General features: G+C 53.3%; 1 protein-coding gene across 1 annotated transcript in view; it reads left to right on the forward strand.

Annotated features, from left to right (window-relative positions):
• The first annotated feature begins 747 nt into the window (after nt 1-747).
• Nucleotides 748-26358, forward strand: part of NFE2L3 (NFE2 like bZIP transcription factor 3) — a 37462-nt gene continuing 11851 nt past the window's right edge. The window contains exon 1 of the mRNA XM_056118432.1: nt 748-1436. Coding sequence (XP_055974407.1) covers nt 864-1436 — 573 coding nt within the window. The 5' untranslated portion in view covers nt 748-863. The remainder of the gene's footprint in view (nt 1437-26358) is intronic.

Raw genomic sequence — 26358 nt, forward strand, 5'->3', positions numbered from 1 at the left:
CGTGCTACCACGCAGGCCTAATTGATCAATAAGAGCTTAGACTTGGATAAGTAATTTATTGAAAATCTTAGGACTGGCAGAGAGGGACTGAGAACCGACGCCAGGGCACAGATTCCTCTGCACACAGCCTGTCCCTTCCCACCCAGATCTGCTGACTCCCAGTGGGAGGTTATTGACAACTCTGGTGCCCCAATTCACACAGAAGTCACGGACCACTCAAAACCCAGAACAAAGTCTCCCATTAAGCCTTGCGTGCGCCCCGTCCCGCCCCAGGGAGAAGCCTTTTGAGCAGGGGCGCCCTGCGTAGCCTCCCACGCGCGCAGAGGCCAGGGTCTGGAGGCGGGGCCTGGCAGGGGCGGGACCTGACAGAGGGGCGTGACCTGGCCCCAGAGGGGCCCTGAGGGGGCGTGACCTTTCCTGGGGCGTGGTCTAGCGGAGGTGGGGGGGGGGACTGGCGGAGGGGCGTGGTCTTTCGGAGGGGCGGGACCTGGCGGGAGCTGGGCCTGATGGCGCTGGTCTGAAGGAGAGGCGTGGTCCGGGGAGGGGCGGAGCCTCACGGAGCGGTGCCCGGCGGAGGGCGTGGTCTTTAGGGGCGTGGTCTTGAGGAGGGCGGGGCCTGACGGTCTCGGCGCACAGGTGGCTCCTCCTCCGCTTCTGCCGAGTCCCAGGCACAGTGCCCGCCGCGCAGGGTGCGCCTTTGTGCCCGGCTCTGGGAGCCCGCGACGGCCGCCGCGCGCCCCGCTCTATTGTTTCGCTTCTCCGTGTCTTCTGGGCAGGTGGCGGCGGCGGCGGCGGCGGGGGCGCGCGGGGTCCGCACGTGCCGCTGCGGCGGCGGGAGCGCGGGGAGCGGCGGGCGCCGGGAGATGAAGTACCTGAAGCCATGGTGGTCGGACGGCGGCGGTCTCCTGCACCTCACCATCCTGCTGAGCCTGGCGGGGCTCCGCGTGGACCTGGATCTCTACCTGCTGCTGCCGCCGCCGCCCCTGCCCGGCGATGAGCTGCTGCTGCGAGGTGGCCCGGAGAGCCCCGCCTACGCGCTCAGCCCCTTCCCCGCCTGGGGAGGCTGGGGGCGCGCCGACCAGCTGCACCCCAAGGGCTGGGAGCCTGACCCCGCGGTGCCGTCCGAGGGACGACTACTCCGGGAGGTGCGCGCGCTGGGAGTCCCCTTCATCCCGCGCACCCGCGTGGATGCGTGGCTGGTGCACAGCGTGGCGGCGGGGGACCCCGACGGCGCGCACGGGCTCCTCGGTGCTGCTGCTGCCACCTCGTCGGCCGGAGGAGTGGGCGCCAGCGTGGACGGCGGCAGCCAGGCGGCGCCGGGCAGTGGCGGCGACCCTCGAGCGGCTCAGAACAGTCCCTTGACCGCCGGAGAGGAGGAGACTGCGCCGGCGGAACCGACGGCTCAAGTTCGGGACGCCGCAGCACGAGCCAATGAGGTAACCAGAGTACTGCTGGGGTGGCGAGCGCGGAGCCCGGGGGCGGTGGGGGTGGGGGCTAGAGGGTGGAGGGGACCCCCGGAGGAAACAACCTGCCCTCTGATCCCACGCGCGGCCCCTGGGCAAGTGTGTATTCTCGGGCGCGCCGAGTGGCTTTGGGGTCTTCGAGAGCTAAAAGGTGCATGCGTTCTCCTGCTTGCAGAGACTCTCAGGCCCCGTGTTGAGGGTATTCAAGAGGAAGCCGGGGCATAGGGAGGAAAGGGGCCGGCTCTCGCCGCGCCCGGGACGTGTGTTTCCTTGGGCGGGCAACTAGGACCGCTGGGGAGGACGCGCCTGTCTCGTGAGAACCACGCTCGCGCCCCTCGCCCCGATTTGATTTGAGCCCGGTTGCAGGTGCATGTTGCTGCTTGTTGCTTTGGACTCGGGCGCCGTGGCCCGTGTCCACTCGGAGACCAGCGGACAGCCGGCGCACTCAGCAGTGCTGCTCACGCCCAGCAACCCTGCGCTCCCCAAGTTGCGCACCCCCTCACCCCCACGTTAAAATCAAGAAGATGGGAACCCTTAAGTTCCCGTGGGAGCTGAGTTCACTGGGATCTGTTGCTGCGAATAAGCCAGGCGCGCCCTGGCACTCCAAGCCTTGGGACCCTTCACACCAATTTTCACAAACCCACCGCATCCTCTCCTTTCTTAAGCCAGCTTCCGTTCGCTGCTGGCCCGCACCCGAGCGTGAACAATCGGTATCGATCAACAAGTGTTCCTCGGTGGCGGTTTTGCGAGCATGGTCTTACGCAAAGTGCAACTCGGGGCTAGACTGGTTTGTTTGCTGCACTGAGAATTGCCGTTTGTGTAGGCAGTTGCCAGACGAGCTTCCCCACCCTCTCTTGGAGAGGGTCATTGTGCCGAAGTGCAGGTGATTCACTGTTCGGGCCCACGGGATCCGTTCCTGGGGCCTCACTGAAAGGGGCGGGAGTTGGTGAGGAGTTAAGGTGGGCGCCATCGCTTCCCGCTCCTGGGCAGCCTGGATTCTGCGAGGCTGTTTTGCTCCAGCCTTACCCGTGGGTGGGTGTTGTCGGCTGACGGGAGAGGAAACGGGATCGATCGCTGGATACCCAACCTGATGGCGTGCGGCCCCTCCCATCCCAGATGACCGCCAGCCACCTGCAAAATGTGCGGGGTTGGGTGGGGCAGGGTATGGAGGGAAAGGCCGAGTCGAGGGAGCTTCGGGGTCTGCAAGGAGGTGTGACTGGTCCCCGGCCAGGATGGGCCTCCCGGCCAGGTGGATAACCGATTTAGACAGATCTGCCTTGGAGGAAGCTCCTGAGCTCTGGCCCCTCGGGAGCTCCAACAGAGGCCCAGCCTAGGTTTCCCGGTGGAGAAAATAAAGTTCAGTTGGGGCCATTCTCCGGGCGTTGCCTTCCCTAGCTGGCGTGTGTGGACCTGCTGGACAGCAGGGGCTGGCTGCAGAAATGCCCGATTGTATTCTTTCTGGCAATAATGAGCTTCAGAATGTCCACCGTCAGCAGACTTCTATTGGTGCCTTGGACCTCAGCCTGTGAGTAACATAGAGGCTAGGCATCTTGATATGCAATTTGTACTGTTAAGAACTAAAATTTCGGGCCAGAGATAGTACAGGGGCACAGGGGCCAAGGCCTTTGTCATGCATGCAGATGACCCCTTTTGATCCTGGCCCCACACATGATCCTGGAGTACCTCCAGGCTTCCCTCCTGAGGGCTGAGCCAGAAGTAGCCCCTGAGCAGCACCGGGTATGGCCTAACCCTCCAGCTCCATCCCTCACCAAACCTAAAAATCTTTATCTAAATATACATAGTGATCAAGGTAGTCTATCTCACTTTTGTCTTTTTCTTTCTCTTTTTGTGGGGTCCCATCCTGGTTCCTGTGTAAAGTCGTAGCAAGTTTCAAGGCAGGTGCCACTCTGTTAGGAGAGCCCTAGGGAGTGGAGTACACCATGCTGTTCATCTGGTACTGCTGACCCACACTGGTCAGGATTAAAGTTCCAGGAGAAGTGGACACTGCGCTGAAGTTATCTATCAAAGCAAATCTTGGCTTTGAAGACAAGGGCTTAGCAGGAGTGAATCCGTTCTGACCCACTGCTTTGGTAGGTTTTTTTTGTTTTGTTTTTGGGGTCACATCCTCAGTGCTCAGTCCTTACTCCTGGCTCTGTGCTCAGCGAGCACTCCTGATGTGGATTGGGGGATCATACAGGCTGCTGGGTATCGTACCTGGGTAGGTCACACACAAGGCAAGTGCCCTACCCACTGTACTATCGCTCCAGCACCTGGTGTTTTATTTTTTCAACAGAACTTAAGGAAACTCAAGGCCTGTGATGTTAGAGGACTTGGCTAACGTCACACAGTTCAATTAGTGAAGAAGTAAGACTAGAATTGCTGACCCCAGACTGATGCATTCTTTAAGCACCTTCTCTATGCTCAGTTCTCCTGGCCAGCATGCTAGCAAAGTGCAAGCCATCCCTTTGACCCAGGTCCTTCCGATGGGGGAGTTTGGGCCGGAGCTGGCACTGCTCAGGGCCTACTCCCTGCTCATGCTGTGAAGGGTGTGGGTCACATATGCTAGGCCAGGAATAGAACCTGGGCCCCCAGCACACAAAACATCAGCACTAGCCTATTGACCATCTCCTCAGACTTGGAGGACTTTGAAAAGCACCTGGTACTACCCATAATGCCACGCTGACCATTTGGAACCATGAGTTCAGAGGAAAATGGGCTTAGGACATCTTTTTTTAAAATTTTTTTTAATTTGTTGCTTTTTGGGTCACACCTGGCTCATGCACTCAGGCAGTGCTCAAGGGACCATATGGGATGCTGGGAATTGAACCCAGGAATCCAGCTGCGTGCAAGGTAAACACCCTACCGGCTGTGTTATGGCTCTAGCCCTGGGCTGGGGACATCTTATAGTTCTTTGCAGTCAGCCCATGTGGCAGGATCACAGAGCTGCCCCCAGGCATGTAAGGTCTCCTCTATCTGGTGGAACTGTCTTGCTTCCTTCTGGGGCACTGTGTCTACCACCCGGAGAAGGGTGTGTGACTTGCCAGCTCAGTGCCAGCAATGTAGGTCCACCTTTCTACTTCCATCCATATGGAGATCAGACTTCAGTCTGCCACTTGCAAGGCAAACACCTACCTGGGCAGCCCCTTGGGCTTGTTTGTGTAGCAGCCCTGGGGCTGCCTAGCTCTGCCCAGTCTATAGTGCTGTGACTTTGAATGAGGTTTCTTGCTTTTCCCTGCTTCAGCCTTCCCACCTGCACAGAGGGAATAATGAGGTTCCTGAAGCTGTTTTGATGCTACAATGAAACAATTCATGGCAGGAAAGGAGTTTACTGAAGTGTTTAATAAATGTTGGTTACGGTTACTTCAAAGACCAGGAATGACTTGTCCCAAAGGAACACTGAGGGTTTTTTTGTCCTTTTTCGCTGTCGCTGGCTCTGCTGAGGCCTACTCGTGGCTTGGTTGAAAAGAGTGAGGGGTGCAGAAAGTCACTTCCAGTGGTGGTCCAGGGACCTGCAGTGCAGAGGAGGTGGGTGGGAGGGGGGAACGGGGATTAAACTCTGGGCTCTTGCACCAACAGCTTGGCTCTCGTTTGTTTTTAATTTTACTTTATTTTTGGTTCTTGGGCCACACCCCGCAGGACCCAGGGCTTACTCCTGGCTCTGGGCTCAGATATCACTGCTGTCAGTGCTCAGGGGACCCATATGGGAAGCTGTGGTTCAAGCCCAGGCCAGCTTGGTCAGCTGAGTGCAAGCTCCTTACCCACTGTACTATCTCTGTAGCCCCTTTTTGTTTTTTGTTACTTTGTTTTTGTTTGTTTTTTTTTGGGGGGGCACACCCAGTAAAGTTGAGGGGCTACTCTCTTGGCTCTACACTCAGGAATCATTCCTGGTGGTGCTGGGGGACCATATGGGATGCTGGAGATCAGACCTCAGTCTGCCACTTGCAAGGCAAACACCCAACCTGTTGTACTATCGTTCTGGTCCCTGTTTGTTTTAAAATAGAGAATTCTGGTGGTTTACATTCAACTCGTCAGAGATTCTGATTTAAGTGGCTGGAGCAGTAGTCCAACCAGGAGGGATTTGCTGTACCAGCGCCCAACCTGGATTCAGTCCCCAGCATCGCAGATGGTCCCCTGAGCACTGCCAGGAGTAATTCCTGGTTACAGATCCAGGAGTAACCCCTGAGCACTGCCGGGTGTGACCGCCAAAGCAAACAAACTAACAACAACAAAAAAGAGATTCTGATTTCAGAGCATAGTTTTCCATAATTTTTGTTCGTATAGAATATATATTAGGAGTTGGATATTTTTCCAAGTATCAAAAAGAAGCACGGCTTCAGTTTCACTTCTGAGTGGGACTCATCATTCTCTGAAAACAAAGCCTGGAATTCCCCGGGCCAGACACGCTTCTCTTCAGACCCATGATCAGTCACAGTCAAAGTATGGCAAGGGCTAAAAATCAGGAAGCGCAGGGTGGGATGTGTGTGCACATCTGAGGGTGCAGTGGCTGCTGACAGCCGTCTCAGAGAGCTGTTTGAAATTTGAAATTGAGAGGATCTGGTCTGGGGAGATGGCTCCGTGGACTTCGTGTGCAGGAGCCCCAGGTTTGAGCTCTTGGCACCTTATGGTCCCCTGGCACTGCTGGGAACAACCCTGAGCACTAAGCTGGGGGTAGCCACTGAACACTGCTTGGTGTGATTCAGAAACAAAAAGTATTATTTTACAGAACTTTACAGTTACATATTTTTACAATCATTTTGATGTTGCAGCCCTAGGATGGGGACCTGTGGCTGAATGAAATGTCTAGTGGGACTGCTTCTCTTTTGTTTGGGGGCCACACCTGATGGTGCTCAGAAACTACTTCCTACTCTGTGCTCAGAGTCACTCAGGGGACCGGGGAGTGTTGAAAGTGCCCTGGACCTCCTGCAAGCAAAGCACATGCTTGACCCTTTGAACTGTCTCTCTGGCCTCCCCCAGCTGGACCTGCTGACTGGGTTTCTTCAGCTTGCAAGGCAGCACCTGATCCAAACTATAAGTTGACTTTGAAAAGTCAGACAGGGAAGTCAGAGAAAGCCCTTGATCAATAAAAACTGTGTTTTGTTTTGGCGCCAGAGTGATAATATAGTGGGTAGGGTGCTTGCCTTGTAGGCGGCAGACCCAGATTCAATCCCTGGAATCCCACACAGTCCTGTGAGCCCCTCCAGGAGTGCTCCCTGAATGCAGAGTCAGGAGTAAGCCCTGAGCATTGCCAGGTGTGGCCTAGAAGAAAAAAATGGATTTGTTTTAAAATTAAAGGAAGTCCTGATACCTAGGCAGTTCCAGGGAGATGACATCTCTCAGACCTTGCCTATTTTAAACTCACAATTATGGTACAGGAATAGTCTTTTGCTGTTTGTACTTTGGGGCCGCTTCTGGGGAAACTCAGGGCTCTTTGCTAGGGTTAGGGTTAGGGATCTCTCCTCAGGACCCTTCTGGCAGCACCTGGGGTGGGGGTGGGGGTGGGGGGTCGGATGTTCAATGCGCTGCAGTGCAACTAAGCCTTGCGTTCGCTCTGCATTTCCCAGATGTTACCCTGGTCTTTGCCTGGGCATGGATGGTGCATGTTACCATCCTAGTGTCCGTAGGGCCACCAGAGCAGAGGGCCACAAACGGCTGGCATGCATCGTGTCTGTTCTGGAGGCAAAGCGGTGGAGACCCCTGCTGTGGACAATGCTGTGAGTGAGAATCCGGTCCAAGTCTGGCCCAACTGGTCGTTGCTGGCAGACGACCCTTGATTGAGTCCCACTTCATCCCCTCCCCTGTGCTCTGTGTGTGTCACTCACATGTCCACATCCAGATCCCTCTCTTTAGAGGGCACCAGCCGTACCGAACTGCCCCCCCTCCCACCACCCCCTACTCCAGTGTAATCACACCTGACTGACTATACGTGCGAGAGCAGATCTCCAAATAAGGCTGGAGGGGCCAGGGTTAGGACTTCAACACATGAACCTTGGGCGGGGCTTAAGTCTGCCCCTTTCACATCATCCTCCACCTTTTGCAAATGCTGGCATGTCCGACTTGCTTAGCAAGCAGGCCCAGCCCTCGAAATCTAAGTTGGTGTTTCCGGCAGGATCGGATGTGTTCTCAGCAGGGTCTGTGGCTGCAGGATTAGCATGCAGGGCTCATAAGAGCAGGGAAGTGGCAGAGGCAGTGGGAGACAGGTCTTGCCGCCGATATGATGGCGCCTCTGTTGGAGCTCTTCCCCTTTAGCTGTCAGGGTGCAGGACAGGAGCAGGCTTGTGTTTCGCGGCCTGAGTGCGGACCCAGGGCCCCACACACAGCAGGAGTCAGGCTGTGGCCTCCAGTGCAGGCGGGGAGTCTGCTGGATGGAGCATACATAGAGCACGTGTGATCTGGGTTTGGGTCTCTTTGTGAAATGGGGTAAGGGGCGTCTGAGAGGGGTGTTGAGGATGAAAGGGGATTATGCAAGTTCAGCAGGGCCGGTGCCTAGGGCCTCAGCAGTGTGAGCTACTGTGGTTCATTCAACTGGGGCTTTGTAATGCCCCCAACACACACACACACACACACACACACACACACACACACACACACACACACTCTCACACACAGTGGCTGGTGCAGGTTTCCACATTATGCCCTAGTTTGGATTTGTCCTTGCTTGGAGATACTCTGCTAAACTCTTCTTTACCAATTTAATTTTTTTTATGGGGGGGTGGTTGTTAAGGGGGACTGAGGGGCCATATTCAAGCAGTGCTCAGGGTCTCCTCATGGCTCTGTGCTCTGGGGTAACTCCTGGTGGTGTATGAGCAATCATATTCCTGGGTCATATGTGGTGCCAGGGATTGAACATCAAGACCATTGTCTTAACCCGGGTACTAGGTCTCCGGTTCCTCCAATTTGATAATTGGTTCATTTAAGCCTCCCTGGGACCAGTGTGACACGGCCGCCTTAAGTGACCACTTGCCGATCCTCTAGCTAGATAGCTCTTCTGGCCTGTTCTGGTTTGGTTTTTGTACCGTACCCGGAGGTTGTTCAGGGGACCATGTAGGACAGGGATCAAACCTGGGCCTCTGCCTGCAAACCTGAGCTGTCTTCGTGAGGATGATCCCGTGCTTTCTCCCCAGCGCTTCCTTCCCTCTCTCTTCCCTCAGCACAGAGCGACTCTCTCTCCTTTCACGCCTCCTGTCTCCTGACATTAATTTCTCAGACTCATCTCAGCCACGCACGTTTCCTGTTCTCTCTCCCGAGCCCCACTGCCCCCTGCCCCTTCCGCAGTAGATGCGGCATGCAGATCCGGGCTGCGGCAGCTTCTCCATTCAGCTGTGAACGCGCCTCTTTGCTTTCCCCACAGGCAGTCCTCGGGAGCCAGGCACGGGAGGAGGCCGAGTTGAAGAGACCAGTCCTCTAGGCCAGGCCTCCTCCTTGTCCTTTCCACGGCAGCTTGTGTGACCCAGGCGCTGGGCTGGCTCTGGATTCTGCAGGGCCAGAGTTCCAGCCTGAAAGTAGGTCAGATGGGGATGCTGATGGGCCACCCTTAATGCTAGCGTGAGTGGATGGGGGCTGCAGGAGGCAGCCTCTCGGGTTGGCTTTGTAATTAGGCGGATGGTGGAGTTTAGAGAATTGCCTCGAGTTATAGAGCTGGGGAGTGACCTTGCCCAGACCAGGCCAGGCAGCCGTTTGACAGCCAAGCGGACCAGACCTTCTGCCCACAGCCGAGCTGCGGATGGAGCTAGCCTCCTTCCTGCTGGGATAGAAGCTCCTAATCCTTTCATGAAACCCATGTGTGAGTCATGCCTCAGGATGCTCCAGGCTGGCCCCGACCCTTGACTACTCAGGGTGGTTTGGGGTTGAGCTGTAGGTCGGTGGGTTGGTAGTTATTGGATGTAGAGGCCTGGCATCTTTCTGAGGCTGGGTAGAAATGGGCCCTTGGGGGCAAGATAGTTCAGTGGGGAGGGTGTTGGCCTTGCATGCAGCAGACCTGGGTTTGATACCCAGCACCCCAGATCGTCTCCCAAGAACCAGTAGGAGTGATTCCTGAGTGATTCCAGAGCCAGGAGTAACCCGTTTCACCCAATGTGGCTCCCAAATAAAGAACTGGGTTCCTGTTGTTTTCAGGGTCCTTCAGAGGATAGAGCAAAAGTTTGCACCTATTATATATGAATATATATTTGGTAGTTTGGTGTTTTATTGGGAGGGGAGGTTCTGGGCTAGTGCTAGTAGGGGGTTACTCCTGGCTCAGTGCTCAGGAATCATTTATGGTGGGACTCAGGGGACTATATGCAGTTCAGGGGAATCCAACTCAGGTCAGCCGCAGACAAGGCAAGTGCCTTCGCCATTGTACTGTTTCTCCAGCGCCCATGTTTGAGCTTTTTGGGTCATACCCGGTGATGCTCAGGGGCTGCTCCTGGCTCTGCACTCAGGAATCACTCACGTGGTTCTCAGGGGAACATACGGGATTGAACCTGAGTCGACTGCATGCAAGGCAAATGCCCTACCCACTGTATTATTACTCTGGCCCTGTTTGGGGCTTTGAAAAGAAAGATTTTGAGAGGGCATGTGGTTTGGGCCCACACCTGGTGCTCAGGAACTGCTCCTCACCTGGTGAATGATTCAGGATCGTGAAGGGAAAGAGAGGCCTGGTTTGCCACATGCAAACCATGTGCTCCAACTCTTTGAGCCTTCTCCATGGCCCCTGAAAGATTCATTTCTAGGAATTGTCTGACAAGACTGTGGGTGGAAGAGCAGCTGCTGGAGGCAGAATTCCTCTTCTTCAGGAAAACTGCACTTTAGTTTGTAAAACCATTCAACTGATTGGACCAGGCCCACTCGGATTGTGGGAGAGAATCTCTCTCCGTGGTCTGGTTGATTGTAGCTGCAGACCACATCTGCAAAAATAATTTCATAGCAGCCCCTAAGTTCGTGTTTAGTTGTGTAATGGCTGAAGCCCCTTGGAACTGAGGAAGCGTCCCATCATTCCACCTCCATCTCTTCCTGGGCAGGTCTCTGAGTCTTGAATTCTGAATCAGAAAAGGAGAACTTTCACCTCTTTCCTGGAAGAGCCTCATTATCATGAGAATGGCATTAAGTTGAATAGTCCAGCGATGCATAGGTGTTACTCCTGGCTCTGCACTCAGGAATTACCCCTGGCAGTGCTCAGTGGTCCATATGGGATCCTGGGAATTGAACCCAGGGTCAGCCGGGTGCAAGGCAAATGCCCTACCTGCTATGCTATTGCTCCAGCCCCTAAGCTGAATGTTAAAACGTTAGTACTTCAGGGCCGGAGAGATGGCTTCCTGGGCTGAGTGTGGGCTTGGTCCCCACAAGCATTGCTGGGAGCAGCTTCAAGCATCACTAGTTGTGGACACTTCTCCCCCACGTCCCTAAAATGTTAGTATTTCTCATACTTTGCATACAGGAAGGAGCCCAGGTGTATGCAAAACTTGGTCCCAGGTACTGTCTAGGAATGGCACCTCCCACCCGCTGAGCTCCTGGGCATGGTCTGAAAACAAATAAGCAAACACAGAGGGCCTTCGTGCTTCCGGCCTGGCCTGAGTGTCCCCCAGGTGCTTTGCTCTTGCTCCCTGCCCCTGAGCTGGCCTTGCTCTCCAGCAGCCTGTGTTCTGGCTGAGCCTCTCAATCCTTTTCCAACCATTCTAAAGTTGTTTCCCACCAGTGGCTCTCCCCTTCACGTGGTTTCCACCTCTGGCTCCCGTGGACCACCCTGGGGGCCGCGGGAAGCAGAGAAATGCTGGTGTAGAGGGCGTCCCCTGGGATTTACACCATCTGAAGGCTAGGACTGGCTTTGGTGCAGCAGGAAGGAATGTTCTTTCCCCGGTGTGAGAGGCTGGGGGCGGGTGCCTGGACAATGTACTGCAAATGGTTGAACAGACAGGGAGAGGGCGATGCGAGTTTCTGCTTTAGATGACCAGGAAGACTTAGGAGGACTATGGCTGTGGTCCTGCGCTCCACTCTGAAGAGTGATTTGGGGAAGGAGGCTGACCCTGAAGACCCATTCGAAGGAAGAAGCCTTGCCCAGTCGACTTGAACCCAGCGCCGTCACCGGTCACTGGGATTACCAGTCAGTGCATCGTGTGGCCTGGATGGGTTGAATCCCATCCTGGACCCTGGAGCTCCACGGTTTCCTGACCTTTGGACAGTCTTGTTCCTGTCCCAGCAGGAGCTGAGCCCCGGGACCCTCTCCCCAGTGATGCCTGGCCAGAAGGCCTCCTCTCTGTGCGTGGAAGCCCCAGAATAAGAAAAGGACTGAGCAGCGTCAGGGCTATCGCTTAGGCTTGGGCTCCAGCGACTCTGGGAAGTTGAAAACACATCTCAGGCTGTTGGCTGAGAGAAGCTCTTGGCTGTTTCACCAGCTCGTGAAAACGCGAATAGTGAACACAGAACCAGCCTGCAGAAATGTGTGCCAGGGGGCGGAGTGATGGTACAGCAGGTAGGGTATTTGCCTTGTTCATAGACCATGGGGTTTGATCCCTGGCACCTCACTGGGTCCCCTGAGCACCTCCAGCAGTGATTTCTGAGCACTGACAGGTGTGCCCCCCAAACCTTCCCAAAAGGGGCATGCCTGAGCGTAGGTTGTATGTGCAACCCTACCTCGTGCCCGACTGCAGCACAGTGTCCCTGAAAGGGGCTCAGGGAACTGCTGAGAAACACCCACCATGACAGTAAAACTTGTTCAGAAGTCCCAGGCAGAGCTAAGGTAAAAATATCAGTGGAGGGGCTGGAGTGATAGCACAGCGGGTAGTGTGTTTGCCTTGCACGCGGCCAACCCGGGTTCGATTCCCAGCATCCCATATGGTCCCCCGAGCACCACCGGGAGTAATACGTGAGTGCGTGAACCAGGAGTAACCCCTGTGCATCGCTGGGTGTGACCCCAAAAAAGCAAAAAATATATATATATATATATATATATATCAGTGAAGAGAACTTAGCTGATGTGGTAGAAATGTTTTATGATGGTGATTTGTCAAATAGCACCTCCATTTGTCACACTCCTACAACTAAGGTTTATATGTCTCTACATGTAAAAATCCTGCCTTAATAATCCTCCAGCATAATTGGATGATATAAAAATGACATAAAAATGATAGGACTGGAGTGATAGTACAGTGGGCGGGGCACTTGCCTAGCATGCAGCAATGAGGGTTTGATCCCCATCACCAGAGAGGGTCCCCCAAACACAACCAGGAGTGGTCTCTGAGCACTGAGCCAGGAGTAACCCTTGAGCAACACCATGTGTAGCCCCAAACAAAAGGCTAGCAAGACCTGAGAAGACAGAGTTACAGCATTTGTCTGGCACAGGGCTGACCGCAGCTTCACATAGAGACCTACCGGGAGTGATCACTGAGCACAGCCAGGAGTAAACCTGAACGTTCTTGGGTGTGGTTCAATGTGTTCCCTCCCACACACCAAATATATATGTGTATATATGTATATATACACATACATATTTATATATATAAATCACTGTCACTGTCACTGTCCTCCCATTGTTTGTCAATTTGCTCGAGCGGGCCCAGTAACACTGTGAGACTTGTTACTGTGTTTGGCATATCGAATATGCCACGGGTAGCTTGCCAGGCTTTGCCGTGCAGGCGAGATACTCTTGGTAGCTTGCCAGGCTCTCCGAGAGGGGCGGAGGAATCGAACTTGGGATGGCTGTGTTGGCTGCATGCAAGGCAAATGCCCTACCTACTGTGCTATCGTTACATAAATATATAATGTATATATAAATATAAATATATATATATTTCTTGCCAGAGAGACTGTACTGGCATTAAGGCACCTGTCTTGCATTAAGACAGCTGTCTTGCAATGTAGCCAACCCCAGTTTTGTCCCTGGCACTCCTGAGTACCTCTGGATATGCTCCACCCCTTGTTCCCATGCTAGAAAGTCAGGAGGTGACTCAGGGCTGGGCACAGGCTTGCCTGCCGGAGACCCTGCTTCCGCCCCAGCGCACCCCCAGTGCAGTCGGTCCCCTCCAAACCCTGAGCTAGAAGTAGGTGCGGCTCCCAAATACAACAAAACACAGAACAGTGCCATTGTTGAAACAGGTGACAGGTCCACGGAGAGTTTACCATATTCTCGTTTCTGTTTTTATTTGAAATGCCCCATCATAACGAAAATATAAAAGGGAACCATATGTTTTGAGAACCCCTGAGCCTGTTTGCCTGCGGGGTGACCTCCCACCCAACTGGTGAAGAAAAGTGAGCATGTTTAGGGGCACCCCCAGCCCACAGTCTTCCTCATGGCCTATACTAAGGACTGGAGAAGCAGGAGGCACCTTTGAAGGGATGGGTCTAGGGGCCAGAGTGATGGTACAGCAGGGAGGGCGCTTGCCTTGCACGTGGCTGACCCATGTTCAATCCCCGGCATCCCATATTGTCCCATAACCCCGCCAGGAATAATTCCTGAGTGCCAGAGCACAGGAGTCATCCCTGAGCCCTGCTGGGTTTAGCCCCCAAATGAAAACAAAAGCAAACAAGCAGATTGGAGGGGTCTTCTCATGTGTCCGAGGCAAGGGCGCTCCTGTCCCTGACCTCGTGGTGGGTGTCATGCCTGGTGCCTGCCTCTCGGGCTCTGCCTCCACTCCGCGGGGCCTGCAGAAGTGAGTGTAGCCTCTAGTCTAGCCGCTTAAGTCTAGAAAGTGAATGTGGGTGTCACAAAAAAAAATCTTCTAAGATTGTTTTACGGGGCTAGAGAGATGGTAGAAGGACCCTTAGCTCCACACACAAGCAAGATTCTAAGTGGAGAAATGGAGAGGAGACAACAGAAGCCCCGCCTGTCTTCAGCATTTTTTTGTTGGCTTGTTTGAGGGCCATAACCTGCAGTGCTCGGGGATCACTCCTGGCGGTGCTCACAGGATCCTGTGTGGTGCCAGGGATTGAACCCCTGTGGGGCTTGCTCGAGGCAAGTAAGCGCCTCCCCACTCTGTCCTCGCTCCCGCCCTGCTGTCTCCGGTGCCCAGCTCCTGACTGTGTATCTGTGTGTACTGGGCAACAAATCCCAGGCATCCTTTCTTCTGACTTTGCCAGCTCTTGGCATGGACTTACAGAGGAGGAAAGCCTGATGTGACTATGCTTTTGCTCTCACACTCACGGTTCCCCAGGTACCCAGCCTTGCAGGTGGGCCCCGAGAGAGAACAACTCCTCTGTTTAAGTCAAAGTCGGCATGGATCTTTTCCTATCTGGGCTACACCCTGTGGTTTTGGGAACCCTCCGGGCAATACCCAGCAGGCTGAGTGCATGCAGTGCCTGGGAGTGGCCCCTGCTCCTCCTCTCTTCCCTCGTTCCAGGTCTCATGTTCTCCCGGGCAAGACCCTCCCTCACTTTGGTGTGGCCAGTAGCTGGGCCGAGAAAGCATTGTTTTGTCCCTGCAGTGACCGCTCTCTCCACCCTGGTTACCCTCGTGCCGAGTGAGTCGGGGTGAAGTGAGGGACCCCCCTGCTTCCCCTGAGCAGAATCCACCTGAGCAGCAGCTTGGGTAGAGAGATTGGGCTGACGGTGCCAGCGCCCAGCTCCCAGGAACTCTGCCCTCCTAGGTCACCAGGCACCTGTGTCCTGGCCTCCCTTCTGCCCCCGCACTGCCCAACCGGTGTGGAACCAGCCAGCAGAGCAGCGCCTGGGGTATGCGCTTGTGTCTGGAGACACCCACCAGGACTGGGGTTGAGCCACCAAGTCTTCTGAAGTGGACATGCCTGTGGGCATTTCCTGGTCTGTCTCTTACTGGCGGTGTGACCTAAGGCAAGTTGCTTAACCTCTCTGTGCCTCTTCTGTCAAAGTAGGTAATAGCACTGCCTACCTTTATAGGGAGGCCGTGCAGCCTTGGTGAGATCATGTAAGTGGCACCTGGCCCACGGCAAGTGCTCAATAAATGTGAGCTATAATTACCTTGAGCTGCTATTAAAATCCACCCGGGCCAAACCAGACACAGTCTCCCTTTATCTGCCTCCTCCTTTCTCTTAGGTCGGGCCCCAGGATTCTTGGGCCTTTCCCTGGCTCTCTCTGATGTCAGCCTCCTGGTCGGCACCCCACTGTTCTTTGTCTTCAAAGGTGTGTCCGAACCTGAAGGTCAAAGCTGGCCCAACTTCCTTCCACCCAGGAATCAGTGAAAGGCCCCTTGCAGCACGTCGGGCTGTTCCCAGGCCCTTTCCAGGGTTAACCCCCACGGTCCCCCACGGTGTGAGAAGCACACGCCAGTTCCCTGACCGTGCCTCCCCTCACCCCTGCGTCTCCCTTCACCCCTGCGGCTGAGCAGATCCCAGCTGGGGAAGGAAGAGAAGGTCCCGGAACCTTGGGTTAGAATAGGACGTGTGACACGGAAAAGGCCAACAAGGCTACGGGGGCTCAGAAATAGGAGACGCCAGTGGGCGAGAAGGGACCCCCCCCCCATCCCGGCCCCCCCAAGTAGGTGCTGGGTCTGTGTGGAGGATGGCTGTGGTGGCGAGGGTCTGTCTAGCATATGTCAGTTCTGTCGCCAGGATTTTCGTTGTGGTTAAGTGCTCGGCTCACAAGTTTATAGCAGCTTCTTAAGACAAGATGAGCCTGCCTGCCTGCCTGCCTGCCTTCCTCCCTCCCTCTCTCCCTCCCTTCCTCCCTCCCTCCCTCCCTTCCTCCCTCCCTCCCTTCCTTCCTCCCTCCCTCCCTCCTTACTTCCACTGAGTCGCAGCCTACAAGACAACTCACAAGCAAATAAAAAGTAACATAATGATGGATTCAACTTACCCATTCTTTAAGAACATGGTCCTCAAGCCAGACAGGTGGCACAGGGGCTAAGGCACTTCGCTTGCACACAGCAGGCCTAGGTTCAATTCCCTGCACCATGTCTGCTTCCCTGAGTACCCATCAGGAGGGATCCCTGAGCACAGAGCCAAGAGTAAGTCCTGAGCACAGAGCCGGGAGTAAGCCCTGAGCACAGAGCCAGGAGTACTCAGAGCACCTGGAGCATGACCCCTCCTAACAAAACAAAGACCACGGACAGTTTGTGACTCTGTGCTCTGTACAGCTGTGCTTGTAAAATACATCCTGTCTCAGCTCCATGTGCCCTTGTGGAGAGCAGGAAGAGCCTGAAGAGATGGTAATTACGGCTTACCACGCTGGTATGGCTCTTCCTGGACATTCTGATCAGGCTGTCAGCGGTTAGTCATTAATTACAACTCCTCCGACCCCAAGAGCAGTAGGAAAAGTAGTAATTAATAGCTCCATAGCATTTTAATATGTATGAGGTGCTTTTTTCCACAACAAACTTCCTTAAAAATGTGAGTTAGAAAATAGTATCCTCATTTCCCCGTCTGGGAGACTGAGGGTCACGGTCACACAGCTGGGAGAAATGGAATTTTCATTCAGCCAGTTTGGGACCTGAGCTGTCCAGGTCAGGACTGTTGTGGCCCCTTGCCATATAGGTGACATTCCCAGTGCTGTAGGCCCTCGCTGCTTTCTAAAGAGACTGTGGGGCCAGAGACATAGCCCAGCCTGCCTTCCTTCCTCCTTCCTTCCCTGCCTCCCTCCCAACCTTCCTGCCTCCCTGCCTCCCTGCCTCCCTCACTTCCTCTGCTCCATCCCCAGTACTGCCAGGAGTGACTCATGTCATAATGCTGGTTTCCCAAAAGACTTCCCAACAAGCGACCAACTGGAGTGATAGTACAGCAGATCAGGCACCTGTGCCTGGATTTGGTCCCTAGCATCCCATATGGTCCCCTGAGCATTGCCAGGAGTAATTCCTGAGCTCAGAGCCAGGAGTGACCCCTGAGCATTGTCAGGTACGGCCCAAACCAAAAAATAGAAAGATCCCCCTCAACAGACAAAGTCAAACCCAGGCCTCCCTCATGCAAAGCCTACCCTCAGCCCAGTGAGCCATCTGCTCAACCCCATCCAGATGTGTGTGTGTGTTTTTTTAAGGAACCTCAGGAATCATTCATGTGTATTCCTGCAAAATGCTGGATAGATGATACAATAAAGAGATGAAAAAGAGAAGCTCCTTTTAAATGTGTGTGTTCATTATCCAACGGGCATAACAAAATGTCCCGAAATTCAATAGAAGCTTTACACGGTTTATAAGCTTAATATCCTGTAGTATTCGTGGACCAGAAATCCTGCAGTGTTTTTTGTTTTGTTTTGTTTTGTTTGGGGGGAGGGGGGCCACACATGGTGATCCTCAGGGGTTACTCTTGACTCTGCACATAGGATCACTCCTGCAGGTGCTCAGGGGACCGTGTAGGGTGCCGGGGATCAAACCCAGGTCAAATGCATTCAAGGCAAGTGCCTTATCCACTGTACTATCTTTCTAGCCCCAATCCTTAAGTATCTTCTCTAGATTGCTGTATTTCTAGTTCGGGACTTAAGCGGTACAAGCCCTATGGTTGATTTTCTGTCATCTAACAGTTTCACCATGGCTGGCCCCCTTCCAAGAGTTCCTGCCACAGAAGCCCTGCCTTCCACAGGATCCTCTTTCTGTGAGCCACAGTTCTATTTTTTTGTTTTTTGGTTGTGGGATCACACATGGCAGTGTTCAGGTGTTACTCCTGGCTCTGCACTCAGGAATTATTCCTGGCAGTGCTCGGCGGACCATACGGGATGCTGGGGTCAGCCTCATGCAAGGCAAGTGCCATACCCGCTGAACTATTGCTCCAGGGTCCCTCGGAGCCACAATCCTTAAGTTCAGCCCCATTTCCAGGACAGGGGCTTCGGATCCCCCCCCCCCACACACTCAAAGACTAGAATGCCAACTAACTCGTGGACAAATTTTACAGCCACTTTAATGTTCAATATTTGTTTGTTCGGAGCGGGGGCACACCTCACAGTGCTCAAGACCTGCCCCTGCCTCTGTGCTCAGGGGACCATAGGGGTTGTCCAGGATCTAACTGAGATCAGCTGCACGCACACCTGAGCCTCTGTACCGTCTGGTCTATTCATTCTTATTTAAAATTAATAAATAAATACCCATAAAAAATGGGACTGGAGGGCCTAGAGGGGTGTAGTGTATGCCAGGTGGGCACAGGGCTCTGGTTTGGATCCTACGCACCTCTGGGTGACCTGCTGGCGAGGACCCTAGACCCCTGTCAGTAAGACAAGGTCAGTATTTATTTCAGCTGCCAAATTCCTCAGATATACTCTTGCAAACACTCTTGTCTTGAAATAAAAGTTATTTTCTTGGGGGCTGGAAAATACAGCAGGTAGGGCATTTCCCTTGCACCCAGCCGACCGGGTTCAATTCCCAGCATCCCATATGGTCCCCTGAGCACTGCCAGGGATAATTCCTGAGAGCAGAGACAGAAGTAACCCCTGTGCATCGCCGGGTGTGACCCAAAAAGCAAGCAAACAAAAAAAACGATATTTTCATTATTTTCTTCCAAAAAGTCAGCCTCGGGGCTGGGGAGATAGCTCAGTGGGTAGGGTGCTGATCTTGCATGAGTCTGACCTGGGTCCTTGGCATCAAAGTCTCACCAGGAGTGATTCCTGAGTGCATTGCCAGGAGCAAGCCCTGAGCAAAGCCAGGTGTGACTCAAAAACAGAACCAAAGTCAGTCCTGCCACTTGTAATCTGGAATCCATCCCTTCTTACCTTTTTCTTTTTCTTTGTTCTTTTTTTGTCACATCCAGAGATGCTCAGGATTTACTCCTGGCTCTGCACTTAGTTTATTCCTGACGGTGCTCGGGGACCTTATGGGTTGCCAGGGATTGGGATGCCGGGAATCAAACCCCGTTCGGCCTCACGCAAGGCAAACTCCCTCCCACTGTACTGTCGCTTCCCTTCCCCACCCCCCTTTGCTGTTGTCCTCTCCTAAACAGACTCGGGAGCACTTGCCTTGCACGCAGCCAACCCATGTTCAATCCCCGTCATCCCATAGAGTCCCCCAAGCCCCGCCAGGAGTAAGCACTGAGCACTGCCCAGTGTGGCTCCAAAACAAAAGCAAATTTTTTAAAAAGTGCCCTGGGGCCAGAGAGAGTACAGCCAGTCGAGTGCTCGCCCTGCATGTGGCTGCCCTGGGTTTGTTCCCCTGCATCACATATGGTCCCCCCAGTACCACCAGGAGGGATCCCAGAGGACAAAGCCAGGAGTATGCCCTGATCACGGCTGGGTGTGGCCCCCAAACAAAACAAAAAATGACAGGCTCTGAAATGTTTGTTCTGTTCCTTTTTTGGTTTCGGGACACACCTGGTTACATCTCCGCCCCAGTCCAAGCAGCGCTGGGGACCAAAGCTGGAGCTTGTGTATGCCAAGCATTAGGCACCTCTGTGCCGTCTCTCTAGCCCCAGGTAGCCTCTAAAACCTCTCCGGCAGCACGGCTCCAGCCCCTCCTTTCTCCGTGTGATTTTTCTTTCATTTCTCAGCTGCTTTTACAGCAGTGGCAGCTGCACAGGCAGCCAGTGCGCAAAGCTTGTTTGATGAATCTTCATCCTCATGACGTTTTTCTGGACAAACACAAGAGGAGCCTGTAAGGGTCGATTCTTCCTCCTGGGGTACAAACAGCATGGTGGGGCCCGGTGCCTGGGTAAGCACCCTCGAGTGCCCAGGGCCTGGTGCCTTCAGGGCAGGTCCCCGAGGGCAAGCTTGAAGCCCGCTCAACATAAGGATGTATGTATTAACTCACTCTCTCTCTCTCTCTCTCTCTCTCTCTCTCTCTCTCTCTCTCTCTTTTTTGCAGGTTTGGGAGTGGGGTTGGGTCACACCCTGCAGGGGTTACTCCTGGTGGTGCTCGGGACACCATATGATTGAGATGTCAGGGATTAAACCCAGGTCAGCCACATGCATGGCAAATGCTCTACCCACTGTACTATCACTCTGGCCCCAGGGAATTTGCCATCTCTTGATGGCAGAACCACCTTTCTCTCATTGGCCTTCTTAGCAGGACGCAGATGAGAAGAGAAAGAGCCGGGCCCAATGAAAGCATCCTCAGCTGTTCTCCCTGTATCATCTCCTGCTAGACTACTACTGTTTGGCGTCTACCTGAATTGTTTTCAAAGGCCTCCAGCAGCTCGCTCTTCCCTCCTCCCCCTCCCTCCCTCCCACCCCCCTCCTTACATTCTTCTTTCCTTATTCCTTCCCTCCTTCCTTCCTTCCTCCCTCCTCCCCCTCCTTCCCTCCCTGCCTCTTCTCCTTCCTCCTTCCTTTTTTTCTTCCTCTCTCCCTCCTTTCCTTCTTCCTTCCTATCTCCCTCCCTCCCTCCCTCCCTCTCTTCCTCCTTCCCTCCCTTTATCCTTCCTTCCTTCCCTTCTTCCTTCCCTCCTTTCTTCCTCCCTTCTTTGCTCCTTCCTTCCTTCTCTCCCCTCTCCTTCCTTCCTCCTACCTTTCCTCTCCTTCCTTCCATTTTTCTTTCTACCCATATACCATAATTGTTTTTAATCTATCAATTTGATTGCAATAATGCTGAGACAGGGGGTAGTGTTACCACCCCATGCCACAGCCGGCACATCCATCACTGTGAGGATGTCTCAGCCCCACACCCCTCTGGTCCACCTCTCCCCTTGTCGGTCACTTCCCCCGTCCCCTTTGATAATCTCAGTTCTACAGTCACAGTCTAAGGGTGGGTTTCCTCTCTGCCTGAGGCTTTCGGATTGCCAAATCCTGTTGATGCTCTGCTGCCCGTATCTTGTGTAACTTGTGAGCATTCAGCACAACCAACCGTTCCTCCATACTTCTGGAATCTGAGCCATTGCAGGCCCCGACTCCCTGCTGTGCCTCACTTCTGCCCTCCTTCTTTCTGGCTGCCTTTGCTCTCATCCACATTCTCCTCTCACCAGTGTAATGGGTATTTCTACTTGACTGAGCTAGTTGCAAATGTGTTTTTTTTTTTTTGGGGGGGGGGCATGCTCAAGGGCTACTGTGGCTCATTTGCTCAAGGGTTGCACCCAGCAGTGCACAGAGAATTATTAACAATGTCGGGGCTGGAGAGATAGCACAGTGGGTAGGGCATTTGCCTTACATGCAGCCAACCCGGGTTTGATTCCCAGTATCCCATATGGTCCCCTGAGCACCGCCAGGAGTGACTCCTGAGTGCAGAGCCAGGCGTAACCCCTGTGCATCGCCGGGTGTGACCCAAAAAGCAAAAAAAAAAAAAAAAAAATGCCAAGGACTGAATCCAGGCCCCCAGTTTGCAAAGCAGATCCACTAGCCCTTAAAATGATCTCCCTGCCCCCTTCATTTTTTTACAACAGTCCTGATTGGGTGAGTCACTGGCAAATGATTTGGAGTTAAATCCCAGCAGAAGTCCACCCATCCCCTTGACTGGTGACAGATGACAAATATCCCCATTCGGGTGGGGGACAGGGGTGCTCATAGAGTTGGGGCATTTTGTAATCAGGCATCGCGGGTTCAATCCTAGCACCACATGGTCCCAAAATACTGCTTACCTCTCCCCACCCTCCCCCCATCAGGTGTTCCCATGAAACTCAAAAGCAAAAGAAGGCTGTCAGGAGCACTGTGATCTTGCTCTCCATTAAGCCTCCACCCCCTTTTCCTAAAGACTTGGGCATTTCCTGCAGGCCGGAGCCATGGGAACATCTGTGATAATACTCCATCTTTTTCCTGGTTATTCAAATAGCTCCAGAACCAGGAAGCAAAGGTTGCTTTCCTTGTATTGGGAGGAGGGGAGCACTCCCAGCAGGGCATGGGGGATGATGTGGTGCTGAGTATGGAACCTGGGGAGGTCCCACTTGTAAAACATGTGCTGCATGGAGCCTGAGCCCATAGTATAGCCAGCAGACCATCCGCTTTGCATGTGGAAGGACGGAAGGAAGAGCTGAGTTTGATTTTCAGCTATCCTTATGATCCCCTGAGCATCACCCTGAGCATCCTTATGATCCCCTGAGCATCACCAGGTCAGTGGGTGTGACCCAAAAACAAAGAAAAAAACAAACAAAAAAAAACCCCAAGTGCTTTAGCCCTCTGAGGCTGCTCCCAGTCCCAAATGTCTTGTTATTTATTTAAAGGAAAGAACAAAAGAATGCAAGGTTGGAAAGATAGTACAGTGGGTAGGGTGCTTGCCTTGCACTCGGCCAACCGGGATTCAATCCTGGTCACCCCTGTAGTCCCCTAGGCCCTCCTGGACTGATTGCTTGCTGTATGCAGAACCAGGAGGAAGTCCTGAGTACCACAGGGTATGGCCCCAAAACCAAAAAACCCGCAACCACACCTGGTCTGTGTTAACGAGGTAACTTGGAAAGCTCCAAAGAATGAAGACAGGGAGAGCGAGCGAGGGCGGTTTCAACCCCACTGCCAAGACTTCTGGGTTGGTGAGAAAATGAATGAAGATTTTGAAGCACCAGCCATGCCTTTTATGGGAGCTTCCATAAAAACCCTGGAAGTCCTGTTGGGTCTGCCTCCTCAAACCGAAAAGCATGGGGTTGGGAGCACTGACAGCATGGGGGGCTTGCCGAGGCGCTGAGAGCCTGCCTCGCATGGATGGGGAGCTCCCACCTTCCCACGGCCCAAAGCGAGCTGATCCTTCACTGCAACCTTTTAAAGTGAACTGGCAGGAGGCTCTGGAGAGATAGCACAGTGGATTGTGGGTCGGGCACTGCCTGGCACCTCATCTGGTCCCCAGGACACCCCCAGGCATGCTCCCTGAGCAGAGTCAGGAGTAAGCCCTGCAGGATGTGATACCCCCAACACACACACACACACACACACACACACACACACACACACACAGAAGGGCTGGTGGGGAGAGCTCAGTGGGTGAGGCTGGCTTTGCATGCTGGAGGCTCGGGTTCGACTGCTGCCTTCCGGGCATAACACCCAGTCTGGAACCAGGAGCACCAGCCTCCACATACCACTGGCTGGGTATGGCCTCAAATGACCCCCAGAAGTTAAAACAAGCCAGTAATCTTGTATTCCCCTTAATCCCCACCAAATTCTAGGGGGTGCTGGAGTGAGTTACTGAAATGTCTGGAGGAGGTTGGGAACCTCTGGTTGATAGCCCGTTGGTCAGAAGCACAGGATGCAGCTGCTGTTGTGTCCGAGGCCGAGGCGAGGAGCCCTTGGTGGCTGTGCCCCGTGCTCACTCTGAGAGGGAAGGTCGGAGTGGGAGTCAGGCCCCGCAGCTGCTGTTAGAGTGCAGGGAGAAGAATGAAGGGAGCATCGGGGTTTCAACATCAGGCATCGCCACTGCCACTGCACACATTTCCGCCGATGTGATGAAAGGAGTACGAGACCAGAAGTGAAGGCGGAAGGAAGTGAGGGCGGAAGAAAGAGCTAGCAGGCCCCGCCCGTGTTTTGCCTGGGTTTGTTTCCCAGCATCACATGGTCCCTCTGGGCTCCACTGGGAGTGACACCCAGAAACTGAGCCAGGAGTAGCCCCCAAGCACAACTCATTATAGCCCCCGAACAATTTTTTAAAAAATGGGCGGGGGGAGAAATATAAATGTTGGGAAAGAAGAGGTAAAAATCATTAAAAATATACTATTCAGGTTGGAGTGATAGTACAGCGGGTAGGGCATTTGCCTTGCACGCGGCCAACCTGGGTTCAATCCCCGGCATCCCATATGGCCCCCTGAGCACCGCCAGGAGTAATTCCTGATTGCAGAGCCAGGAGTAACCCCTGAGCATTGCTGGATGTGACCCAAAAAGCAAAAAAATAAAATAAAATAAAAACTATACACTTTAGGGGAAATCTCTGTTCAAAGAAAATCTAATGAAAAAATAGTTCTGGGGTAATCCCCTGCTATGTTGGCCAAAGTTAATTAATTTTAAGGTAATTTTTTAGTTATATGTAGTTTCAAACTTTTAAAATATGCAAGAATAGGATGGACCTGAGTACAGTGGGCAGGATGCTTATCTTGCATGCAGCTGACCTGGTTCGGTCCACAACATCCCACATGTCCCCTGAGCCCTCCCAGGAGTGATCCCTGAGTCAGAGCCAGGATTAAGCTTTGAGCACTGCAAGGTGTGGCCCCAAAACACCCTAACCCCACAAAAATATGCAAGAATAGTAATCCTTACCCAGATTTATATATTGTGAACATTTCACCCCATTTAACTGTTTCTGATGTCGGGAGTAGGGGTCACACCTGAACATGGTCAGGGCTTTTCCTGGCTCCGCTCAGGGGACAGTCACTCTTGGCAATGCTGGGGATGGGAGCAGGGCCAGTCACATGCCAGGCAAGCACCTTCACCCTTGTACGGTCCTCTTGGCCCCCTTGCCTTTGACTGCAGTTCCCCATTTAGGATTTTCACTGTGGCCCCTGGGGTGAGCTGTCTGAGAAACGCAGATCTGATCTGTCTGTGTTGAGACCAACTCTCTGGCCCCCGTAACGTCCTCTGCAACTATTCCCACTACGGCCCACTCAGCTCAGCCTCTGACCTGCTGACCGGGTATCCTACACTCAGTGGGCAAATCTCTTGCAGCTGTCTTGAATCTGCAAGTGTCCTCCAGTCTTGGTATTTTGTGACCTTTATGTTTCGGAAGTGTATCGGTTATTTTATAAAACAGTGGCCGGTTTGTTTTTTATTTTGTGTGTCCTTTTGTTTGGATGAAGTTCCCAGGCAGTGGCCTCAGGGGTCTGTGGCCACCTCTGCTGAGCGGTGGATTCGCTGGTCAGCACTAGCAACGGGCTTGGGCGTGGCAGTGCGAGAGGCATCCAGTGTTCTGGGGGCCTTGCGGTGCCAGTATTTCAACTGAGGTCCCAATGGGGACAGATCAAGCAGTCTTGCCCACTGTTCTCTCTTCTCCTTCTTCCATGTTCCTACGATGACAGCAACATTGTAATTTGGGAATAGGAATCCCACAGAAGGAGAGGTGTGCTTTATACTCTTTCTTTCAATGGCTGGTTTATCTCCAGATTGTGATGGTAGATTTGAACCCCTAGTCTCTTGTGTTACAAGGTTCTTGTTATAAGTAACAAGTCATCCAGTTAGTTGTTTCGTTTGCTGTGCTGGGAATCAACAAGGAGCCATATCTACAGTGGTTGACACTATTTCAGTATCTTGATAGCACTGTAGCACTGTCCTCCCCTTTTTCATCAATTTGCTCGAGTGGGCACCAGTAACGTCTCCATTGTGAGACTTCTTGTTACTGTTTTTGGTATATTGAATACGTCACAGGGAACTTGCCAGGCTTTGCCATGCGGGTGGGATACTCTCGGTAGCTTGCCGGGCTCTCCGAAAGGAACAGAAGAATCAAACCCGGGTCAGCCGCGTCCAAGGCAAACACCCTACCCTCTCTGCTATCACTCCAGCCCCAGTATGTGGTGAGCTTAGCAGTATCTTGATAAGCATCAGAGTTCCCCCCTGCTCTCCCCCCCCAGGTTAGGCTAAGTTTGAGATTAGGATTAGTGTTTGAGTTAGGGTCAGGTGTCAGGGCTAGGTAGATGGGGAGCTAGGAGGCATGCTCTTCATGCCAAAGACCTGGAGTTCATCCCCAGCACCATATAAGCTCCCGAGCACTGAGCCCAGAACAGCCGGTGACCACCCTGGATGTGGCCCCCAAAGAAAAGCAATTATAAATTTCGGATTAAGTGGGTAGGGCGTTTGCGTTGCAAGCGGCCAACATGGCCAACCCAAGTTTGATTCCTCTGCCCCTCTAGGAGAGCCTGGCAAGTTACCGAGAGTATCTTGCCCGTATGGCAAAGCCTGGCAAGCTATCCGTGACGTATTCAATATGCCAAAACACAGTAACAAGTCTCAAAATGGAGACGTTATTTGGCCCGCTCGAGCAAATCAATGAACAATGGGAGGACAGTGACAGTAACAGGACTGTTGTTAGGAATAACGTCAGAATTGGTATCCAGTGATTGTTAGCTCATTGTTAGGGAGAGGGTCAGGGTTCAGTGATGAAATTGTGTTTGTTAGGTTCAGAATGTCTTGACTTGACCAGGTTAGAATTAGGGCTCTAAATATCAAATGCTCACTCTCCTTAGTTTGCACTTCATGAATGATTTTCTAACTT

The sequence above is a fragment of the Sorex fumeus genome, unplaced genomic scaffold (assembly GCF_029834395.1).
Source record: "Sorex fumeus unplaced genomic scaffold, SorFum_2.1 ptg000037l, whole genome shotgun sequence".
NCBI lineage: Eukaryota > Metazoa > Chordata > Mammalia > Eulipotyphla > Soricidae > Sorex > Sorex fumeus.